At 49.3% G+C, this 10740-nt stretch overlaps 1 protein-coding gene across 1 annotated transcript; it reads right to left on the bottom strand.

Moving 5' to 3' along the window:
• Positions 1–2715: 2715 nt before the first annotated feature.
• On the bottom strand, positions 2716–8773 carry LOC123172721 (actin-related protein 2/3 complex subunit 1B-like). Its single transcript, XM_044589653.1, has 15 exons — positions 8585–8773; positions 7484–7569; positions 7265–7341; positions 7066–7160; positions 6544–6613; positions 6295–6364; positions 5842–5915; positions 5696–5738; positions 5195–5276; positions 4706–4794; positions 4531–4616; positions 4157–4217; positions 3355–3461; positions 3203–3261; positions 2716–3095 (listed from the first exon to the last, which is right to left on the bottom strand). The coding sequence occupies exons 1-15, from the start codon at positions 8652–8654 to the stop codon at positions 3037–3039; spliced, it is 1128 nt and encodes a 375-aa protein (XP_044445588.1). The 5' UTR covers positions 8655–8773; the 3' UTR covers positions 2716–3036.
• Between the last annotated feature and the right edge of the window lie 1967 nt (positions 8774–10740).

The raw sequence follows: 10740 nt of genomic DNA, 5'->3' as shown, positions 1-10740 counted from the left end.
TGGTGGTACAAGTCCTGATCCTCACATTTACACACACATGCGATGCGCCACTAGGATTTACGAACCCCTCATCATCCCTGTAATTGCAAAGAAGAGAAGTCTTACCCCCTCATGTTTAGGTAAAACACAAGTACAAGTAGGAGGCAAAAAATGACCCTAGACGGCTAGACCCTAGTCGGGCCATTGGCCGGTGGCCACCCTTTCCACATTAGGGCTGGGCCGGCTCCCCATGTCCTGCATGCCTCCTCCACAGTCCACACACCAACTCAGCCCTCCACATGCACGTACGGTGATGGTGAGACATACCATGCTACCCAAATCATCACCACTTACGTCTGTACCCTCCTTGTGTGTGTATATATTCTTCTCCTCTTTACACCTGTTGCACAGACACTACTACACTACCCGGCCAGCTCTCAGTACTCAGTTACATGCACTGCACTTCCTCTCACTCGGATCTCTTCTTCGGTTCTTCTCCTTCCTCCGGCCGCCGACATGGTAGGCAGCAAGACGCACCACCATGCCTCCTCTTCCCTCCTGCCGGAGGAGCTCAACCTCCTGCAGAAGGCCAGGTGCTCCCCTGACGACGGCAACGGCGTCGTCCATAATAATAATGGTGGAGGAGGAGGACGGGGCGCGCTGGGGCAGTGGAAGTGCCGGCTGCTGGACTCCCTCCGGCCCCGGCGCCCGCGCTGCGTCGTGTGCCTCCAGGTGCAGCACGTGACGGGCATGCCCCCGGCCGCGGAGGGGCGCGGCGTGGTGGTCGGGTGGAGGAGCAAGGGCGGCGAGGGCGAGCACACGGCGCCTGCGCGGGTGTCACGCGGCGGCGCGGCCGCGTTCGACGAGGTGTTCCTGCACTACTTCACCGCCGGCGGCTCCACGCTGCGGAGCTTCACCGTGTGGGCGGTGCTCGTGGATGAGGACTCGGCTCCTGGGGGCGGGGACATCGGCGCGTTCCCGGTGGACCTCGCCGAGGCCGCCGCGGCCGAGAGCTCACACCCGCAGTTCGGCGGCAAGGCGCTCAGCTTCCCGCTGGGCGGGGCTGCCGCCGGCGCCGTGCTCACGGTGAGCGTCTACTGCAGAGTGATGGAGCAGGAGGAGATCCATGGCGCCAACGGTACGTTAACGGATGCATGCATGTGCGAAATAAACTCTAAACGTTTGCATCGAGATCCAGTCATCCAACGGTACGTTCACGGCTGGACATCTAGATGTGAGATCACTAAAAATCAGTACTAGCAATCTTCTACTATTGACCTACTAGCTAGCTAGCTTGTAGCCTCCATCGGAGAAGTAAAGAAACCCTAGGTAGCGTCCTCACTCATCGCTGCTTGATGTGACCTGTTAATTTAGCCGAGCACTTGCATTTAAATTGTACCAAGTGTATGCCGTGCACGTTTAACATGGATCGGTACGTGGCAGGCAATGCGAGGGAGAGGAAGAACAAGGGAAAGAGCGCGTCGTACGCGTCGTGCCTGCCGGACCTGAGCTGCCTCCGGACCCGGCCGTCGGCGGCGGGGGCGGCGACGGGGGCGCCGCGGCGGGCGACGTCGCTGCGGTCAGAGCGGGGCGGGTTCATCACGATCGAGAACTCGGTGGCGGAGATGGAGGAGGAGGAGGGGTTCATCACGATGGAGAAGGGCACGGTGTCGTCGCGGTCGCGGCGGGCGGCGCTGGCGCTGGAGGCGCTGGCCGCGGAGGAGGAGGCGGAGGACGAGAAGCCGTGCCTGTTCATGGAGCTGTCGTCGTCGTCCGGGGAGGCGTCGGCGCTGGAGGTGGAGGGGGTGGAGGAGGAGTTCCTGGCGATGCTGGAGGACAAGTACTGGGCGGAGATGGCGCGGAGCAAGGAGATCGAGAAGGGGCTGAGCGTGAGCCTGGACGCCGGGCTGGACCTGGGGCTGGACCTGGACACGCTGATCCGGGACGCGGAGACGGAGCTGGCCCGGGCGGAGCAGGCGTGGAGGAGCAAGGTCGGCGCCGCCATCGTCGAGGAGGAGGAGTACAAGGAGCTGCTCCGTCGGTGGGGCAGCGGCGCCGCCAGGGACCGGGACCGGGAGCACCTCGCCACCTCCAACTCCGGCTGCTCCTGGGGCTTCGGCTTCGGCAGCCCCATCTAGTGCAGCCAACTGAACATCATATATACTTACTATATATCGTCACATCACCCATGTAATCCATGCATGCATGCATTGGGTCATTGAGCCTAAGTAAAAGTAGTGTGTTAAATATTAGTAGTACGATTTGCTTTTGTAATATTGCAAAGAGGAAAGGAACACGAACCAATCAGAAGGCTGCTCCTGTCTTGGTTCATGCGACTGAGCACGGCGCAAACCTGGCAATACCGAGACGCCTTGTGGTTTTTGCATGTATAGTGCTGCATCCTTGGGAGCAAAGCAAAGCAAAGCGAGAGCAACTAGCCCTTGGCCGCATGTACGGCCGCATACGAGGCGACCGGCCCGGCGCAAAGGAATGTCTCGAATGAATGATGGCAAACAGTCGGGTGAAGCGGAGTGAGAGCATGGGGATCGGCGACCAGGGAGGGCGGCCGGTCCCCACAGCCACCTTGCAGCACGGCCTCATTTCATGCCTCCTCATGTACTAAATTACACAGAAATGCCCACAGTTTCCATCATCGGCCTGGTACTGATGGTCTGCAGGCCCCAACTAAATAATCGTGGCCGAGTGTGAGGCGAAGCAGAATAGTATTCATTCGGGTGAATTCCAAACCAGCCAGGGGTTTTTTATATGGTGTGAAAAGTCGAACACAGAGAGGAAGGGAGGGGGTATGGAATTATGACATTGCATCCTACCTAACTAGGATTATACAGGTGTTACAGATGATGAAATTCAGAGAGAAGGACGGAACTGGTTCCAAAAATATGAAAGCCAACTTATAGTAGTGATGGCCCCCTACGCTAAAGAGCTGGCTAAAGGAATTGTTTTTGTGTACAGGTACAACAAAAAATAAGCAATCTACCTTGCCCTGGCCCTGGATCTTCCAAAACCTGCAGGGCCCGCCCGCCATCCGCCGAGGGTCTATTTTGGAATGGTGATGTGATTTTCCAGATCCCATACCACAATCTTGCCGTCCAGCCCTACATCCACGAGGCACAGACAGTATTAAAGGGGTGTCAACACAACACATCCTTCAGACAGAAAAAACTGGAATGGGCTAGGAGAGGTCAGTTAGTCTTGTTTCAACCTGATGTGCTGAACCGTTTGACAATACTCTCGCTCCCTTTTCTCAACGGCACGATGCAACTGAGGATACAGAAGACCAGAATTATATATCAGAGACAAAAGAGCGGCACTAGAACGGCAAAATGGTGGAAACAGATGGAAGCAGGGAAGTACGTTATGCAGTTCTCATGAGCGCCGCCTCGAGGCTTCGATGGTTCGACAGTGTCGCTGCTCGACCCTTGCCTCGATTGGCCGTACAACTTTCCAAGGGCCTCTGAGAGCTGAAACATAATATATTCATTTAGTATTAGCCCCATGCCTCCTTTTAACAAAGATGTTAGCATAGCTCTAACGTTAGCTACAAGAAATGTTTCTTTCTTCCACACAGTCTTTACAACTTCAGCGTCTGTAGCCATAAAATTGCAGCAGATCATACGCATGAAATAGTTTATCCTATATTATAGCAGGCACCAACTCACGGTATATAGTTCTACAAAAGCATCGGAAAACTGACAATTTACTTCCATCATTAAAAATCAGCAGCATACAAAAGTCAGACGAGACCATAGCAAGTCATTTGTTCGTACTTGTGTTAGAACAGTGCCAAAATCAGAGTCAGACCAGCAACCGTGTGCAGCACTGCAGTGTGCCCATTTCACTCAAGTTACTGTTCCTTAACAAAATCTAGGGGGGCTCGAAATGTTTGACATCCAAGTAGAAGGACCATGGATCAGATTGTTCATGCAAAGGAAACCCAACTTTAGATAACTAACCAGACACCATCTCAGAAGATCTCACACTCATGCACACATAAAATCGCATATAGCCTACAGCAAATTTAACCTGTACTCAACCATTCAGGAAGCAGTTCACCCTACTTCTACAGATGCAAACAGAACAATCTCATGAACAAGGGATAAATAGCAAACACATATAACAACATACAGCAGAGAGGCCTGATAAGCATAAGAGGCACCTGCGAGGCTTTTGAAGTTGATGGAGTAACTTTCCTTTCATCCAAATATCTGACAAAACTCCTATAGGATACAAATATGTAAATACATATTGTCAAAAAGAACATGTCCATGAGAGAAAAACTTTAAGACCTGGGTATCAAGAGCTACTAGCAAACCCTGAACTTTAATTAGTGTCATTTGTCAAAGATTGAAATGGAATATTTTTTCCTAGGTACAATGAGACCGTAAGAATTAGCAAGCTGAAGGTGCCTCAAAATGAAGTTAACAGTTGACATGGTTTTTACAGGAAGCAATGGCCACTTCAAAGCACTGCTAGAATGAAGAGAAAGTGCAGCTAATTTAACAAAACAGTTGCTATGCACAATTTTCTTACCAAAGTCCAGTCTCATCTGCAGCAAAGATCAAAGGATTGCAGTCAAATCCAACACCAATCGCCATCTTTTCAGAAACAAAAAGAATCTGAAATTTGGAAGAGTTCACTCAATTAATGAAATGTGGAGATCACCACATGCAACTAAACAATAGCAAAAGGGAAAATGCTGACCCACATCACGGAGAGGCAGATCACGCAGTGCCAAATTTTGCACAGCAGGAGACCCTTCAACGTCATCAACGAAATAAATCATGGAACTGTGCCCTGGAAATAACACAACAAGAATCAATTCAGTGTCTGCAAAAGTTTGCATGGAATCTGCAGCTACTTAGATACTTTGCATGGATAGACCAAAGGGCCAATAGTCTCACAAAGGAACCCAAATTCAGTTAGGAGAAAGTTAAAAATAGAACATCAAGAAACCAATAATAATCTCATTAGCCTAAAATGATTAGGACAAACCTTAATTATGAAGAGACCTATTAATAAAATTTTGGAAGTTCAAATACCACAATGGAAGAGGTTCACTAATTACAAGAATAAGATTGTGAAAACCCTTGGCAGGTAATTATGTTGAGTTCGTAAACAATTTGTGCCTAGATGGCTGCTGAGAAGTAATGCAAATCAGTGGCACCCATATAAACAAGAAGCTAGGTGGAAAAACCTGCATAGGCCAATGTTTTTCCACTTGGCGACCACCTTACACCAAATGCCCATGTAGGTGATAGATCAAGTTGAGCAATTTGCTGCATCCAAATAGGAGAAAATGTTACAAGCACGACTAGCAACTTAACAAGAAAGAACACAGATTAATAAGACACTGCAAGCATAGTCCTGTGGAACATTCTGAACCATATTGATCTGGATTCTTAGCCTCCCAAGAATAGAAGAGTTGGGGAAGTATTTAATATAAAAAATGCCACCACATGGTTGAAAACAAACTTTGTGAATCAGCAGATTATTTCTTATTTTTAGCCGTAGATGGGGTGCAAAGTGCTAACAAAGTTGATAGGAGGTTACTATTGGCAAAAGCCATGCACGTTCAATTGCATGCCATTAGTCTATAAGGCGAATAAAGAAATTGGCAAGCAGATTTGGTACGTGAGATGTATACTTGCTAAGGAACAGCATATTATGAACTAACGGATCAATGAATAGCAAATACCTCTCCGAATTTCCAATCCACTGAGGCACCTGCGTGTGGTCCCCTAATCAGAAAGAGAGAAAGCATGAGACAGCTAAAGCATTTGGAATGTGTACTGACTGTGTTAATGGCAAGGTTTTCAGTTCAAAAATAATGGCAAGGTCCACCTTGTATCTACACCCTTGATGATAGTGGAGAACACTCTGCATTTACCATCAGTAGAAGTTGTTGCAAGATGTATCTGAAATTAGATGAAAGCAGAGAAACCAACATTACGTCCAATAAACGGGTCGTGCATATACATGGCGTCTACACCAAACAAAATCACATCAAATAAGTTCATCCAATCATCTGATGCGAATAGGAGGTATGCTACTAGCCAGTGGCAGACAACAGCACAAATTAACTGGGGTACAGTCAGATAAGGGCACCTTTACTTTACTCTTTTATGTTGCATTTCTCATTATAGAGGGGCAAACCGCATATGATCTTTTTCACTACTCCCAATAGATAAAGAACAAAAATATAATGAATGCACCCCCTAGATAATTGTCCCTTATGTTTCCCTACTGATGATTATGCTCAAATTACTTCAAGGAGAGGCATGATATTATGCTCACATTGTTTGGATGCCACGCGATACTAGTAACAGAAGATTCATGCTTCTTCCTAATAACCTTGCTAATCCACCTGTACCATAAGAGAAAATCAAAGTAGTTCAAAGAACGCACATCAAGAGTGACACATCAACTTCAATAATTGCCTGAACAGAAGAAAACACTCATCAATTAGTGCAGTGGGCATAACTAATTGAAAAACAAGTTAATCAAAACAGGTACACGACTAGTGGAAGTGGCAGCGACCAATACCAGTTATTCTCTTGTTCATAGTAGCAAATGGATACAGACTTAGCACCACTTCCCACAGCAAACTTATTTTCTGCAAACAACAGAAACTTTTAGAAAGGAGTTTAAAGTGTGAGGCATTGTTTGTAAGGCGGCCTAAGGTGAGCACCAACCGGCAACTGCCCTGACGCCTAAGCACCTAATGTGGACGCCTAAGCGCTTAAAGCCGGCATAATTGCAAGGTGCTGGCAGGGCACCTTACCGCCTAAGCATCCAAGGCGGGACGCCTTATAAACAATGGTGTGAGGAATATCCAGCTACATATGTTTCACTTATGGTTCATTGCTAAATAGTTCATGTGCAGCTATGTTCTACCATGGGAGACAAGTTTTCATAACCAACTAAGGAACATAAGTACAAAAAATAGATTGCATGAAACAAACAATGGGAAACAATATCTACTTGGAGAATTTGATCATTCAGCAACGAAATAGATACTCCTAATGCATTCGGGATAGATGTATGAAGGCAGGCTATTGGCAGAACCTTTTGGACTCCACTGGACACATAGAGCTGCACGGTTTAGCTTGAGAATAACAAGCGTAGGTACCCAATCTTGTCCTTCTTGTGTCCAAACATATCTGCAGGTAAATAAAGGAATATAAGGAAACAGATATAATTATCTTCTTTGGACTAAAAAACAGACTATTTACTTGCACATTAGAAATTATGACCAAACACTTACGAATTTCTATCATGTGAAACAGTCACAATTTTGTTGGAAGATCTACTCCAGTCTATTCCAGACACTATCTGATCATGCTACAAGATATAACAATAAAAATAAAGATGTTAATGTAATACACTTATAAACTAGCAAATGGAAATGTTCAATGGAGAAGAAAGAGACAGCTCAAGTGCAGATACTACTGCACATGCAAGAAAGAAAATAAGGAAAGTCTACCTTTGCAAGAACATGAAGTTTCTCCCACTTGTCTGTGAAAAACTTATAAATGTGTACTTCTGTGGTATTTGGACAGAAGGCAATCACTGAAAGAGAGAAATGGTTCCGAGTCAAGTTAACTGATAAGAGGGCAAGGGGCCTGCATTTATAAATGAAAATGACAACAGTAGTGCAATAGAAGGCAGCGATTGAGATTTTGTCATTACAGGCAGATTGTATGATCTACTGCTGTATTTTTTTTCCCATAAACAATTCAAGGGACAACATGTAAACACAGCAGCTAGCTAGTGGCAGAAAGGCATATCTGAAGACTATTTTCAGGAGCACATGAGGTCATGATAGGCAACAGAATTATGGCGAGGCAATACGCGCGTCGGTTTAATTCACAGAAAACGCCCATTTCATTTGGTCAGCTCTCAGATTTCGTTCTAAATACCCAAATTCAGTCATGGATGCACACACCTGTGAGAAGGTGGCCAACATGAATATCCAAACCACCTGGGACTGATCCATCATCCATGTCACCTATGCTACCTCAATACAGTAACAAGCCATTTTTACTACATAGCACCAACCAACAGCCCATAAATAAATCATGAAACGCTCACCATTCACCAGCGAGAAATGATATGCATGGTGCCTCACAGATGTGAGAGGGGTTTCAAACATGAAAAAACTAAATCACCTGTGACTGATTGATTGAATGTACCATCCGAATATGGTATCGCCGAGAGCACCGCAAGAGGGCATTTACCTGGCACCAACCGACAGCCCATAAATCACGAAACGCTCACCATGCCAGGGTCGCACGAAAGCGGAAACCAGCGGACCACCTACTGGCTATTCCACGACATAAATAATCATTCGACATGGGATGATTGGGAAACGGCGATCCGCGAGCCCGCCCGAAACCCTAGGAATCCGCCCTGAACCCGACGCATACGGGCTACGGCTACCGATCGGGCGCGGCCGCGGGTTATCCTACAGGGCTAGGACGGGCGCGGCGAACGGGGGGGCGAATCGAACGGGCGTGAGATCTAGAGCGTAGGGGCGGGGGGAGAGAGGGGAGGGTGCGGGAGGAGGGGGAGGAGAGGGCGTTACTGGAGTGGTCGGGGCTCCAGGCGTGGCAGGTGATGCACTCGGCGAACTGGTGGATCGCCTGCGCGGCCATCGGGGGAGGGCGCGCCGGAGGGGAGCCCCGCGGCGCGGCGCGGCGGGGGCGGGGACGGGGGCGGAAATTGTCAATGGAGGTAGGGGGCCTGGCCTTGCGGGCGAAGGGAGCGGGGAGGGGAAGGCAGGGCAGGTACCACTACACTGCCACCACTGCGCTACAGCGCCATCACTTTCACTAGGCCGTCGAAGCGGGTGGTGGTGCGAGTAGGATGGGCCAGCCGGTCCAGCGGTCGATGAGATGGATGCCCGCACGCGCGCCCACGGTCGGACGGCCCGCCCGCCAGGCCCACGCCACCGACCACGGGTCCCACTTGTCAGCCACCGGCCTTGGGTCCCCTTGTCACTTGTCGCTCCTTTTTTTTTTTTGCGGGTGTCACTTGTCGCTCCTTGTTCAAAAACATAAATAAATGTCTATGGTGTAACAAAAAATTTCACTTTGAATCCCAAGGAAGAAAAACATATTGTATGAATATCTTGAGTTTCTAAGCTCTCAGAAAATAATGGCATGTGGTGCATTGCGATGCTTTAGGACGCACTCTTGGGCCCATTTGTAAGCAGTTGGTTCATTGCATCTGTTCAGACGATTGTTTACCAGGTTTGGGTCGGCCCACATTGGACAAAGTGCACGGAATCGTGTTGCTTGCTCAAGCCACGTTGTGTCTCAAGGGATCATGCGTCCTTCCAACCGCTTGGGGGTCCGTGAAGAGAAAGGAAATAGCTTCGCATGGAAGGTGGAAATTAGAGCCGCTGATGTTGTCTTCCTCTTCTGTCGCACCAGCGATTCCAACCGGAGGTCGTGCAGAGTGACGGTTTGAGGGGTGTTCGGGGGATAGGATCGCGCGATGTGAGCTATGGGTGCAGCTGCACGGTCGACGCCTGGGAGCATGTAGTGTGAGGGTGTATCCACATCCTTGTGTGGTAGCCTGAAATGTGAGTGTGATACTCTTACTGACAAGCATCTCTATCTCTATCTCTCCCTATCTCTCTCTCCCTGCGTGTGGACGAGTGCATGCGTGTGTTTGTTATATATGCATTTGACATAAGCAACTAGTCCTTCCGTTAACAAATGTAAGATGTTCTAACTTTTTCCTAAATCTGATGCATTTAGTGTTGGGGAACGTAGCAATAATTCAAAATTTTCCTACGTGTCACCAAGATCAATCTATGGAGTCATCTAGCAACGAGGGAGGAGTGGATCTACATACCCTTGTAGATCGCGCGTGGAAGCGTTCAAGAGAACGGGGTTGATGGAGTCGTACTCGTCGTGATCCAAATCAAGAGAACGGACGGCACCTCCGCGTTCAACACACGTACGGAGCAGCGACGTCTCCTCCTTCTTGATCCAGCAAGGGGGGAGGAGAGGTTGATGGAGATCCAACAGCACGACGGCGTGGTGGTGGAAGTAGCAGGATTCCAACAGGGCTTCGCTAAGCGCTGCGGGAGGAGGGAGATGTGTCATGGGAGGGAGAGGGAGGCGCCAGGGCTTAGGTATGGTTGCCCTCCCTTCCCCCCACTATATATAGGGCCAAGGGAGAGGGGGAGGGCGCAGCCTTGCCCCTTCCTCCAAGGAAGGGTGCGGCCAAGGGGGGGAGGAGTCCATCGTCCCCAAGGCACCTCGGAGGTGCCTTCCCCCTTTAGGACTCTCCCCTCCTCTTGTCCCTTTGGCGCATGGGCCTCTAGGGGCTGGTGCCCTTGGCCCATATAGGCCAAGGCGCACCCCCTACAGCCCATGTGGCCCCCGGGGCAGGTGGCCCCACCCGGTGGACCCCCGGGACCCTTCCGGTGGTCCCGGTACAATACCGGTGACCCCGAAACTTGTCCCGATGGCCGAAATAGCACTTCCTATATATAATTCTTTACCTCCGGACCATTCCAGAACTCCTCGTGACGTCCGGGATCTCATCCGGGACTCCGAACAACTTTCGGGTTACCGCATACTAATATCTCTATAACCCTAGCGTCACCGAACCTTAAGTGTGTAGACCCTACGGGTTCGGGAGACATGCAGACATGACCGAGATGACTCTCCGGTCAATAACCAACAGCGGGATCTGGATACCCATGTTGGCTCCCACATGTTCCAC

This window comes from Triticum aestivum, unplaced genomic scaffold (genome assembly GCF_018294505.1).
Source record: "Triticum aestivum cultivar Chinese Spring unplaced genomic scaffold, IWGSC CS RefSeq v2.1 scaffold331812, whole genome shotgun sequence".
NCBI classification, from domain to species: domain Eukaryota; kingdom Viridiplantae; phylum Streptophyta; class Magnoliopsida; order Poales; family Poaceae; genus Triticum; species Triticum aestivum.
Note: the sequence above shows the minus strand (reverse complement) of the source record. Positions and strands in the feature narration are given on the sequence as shown.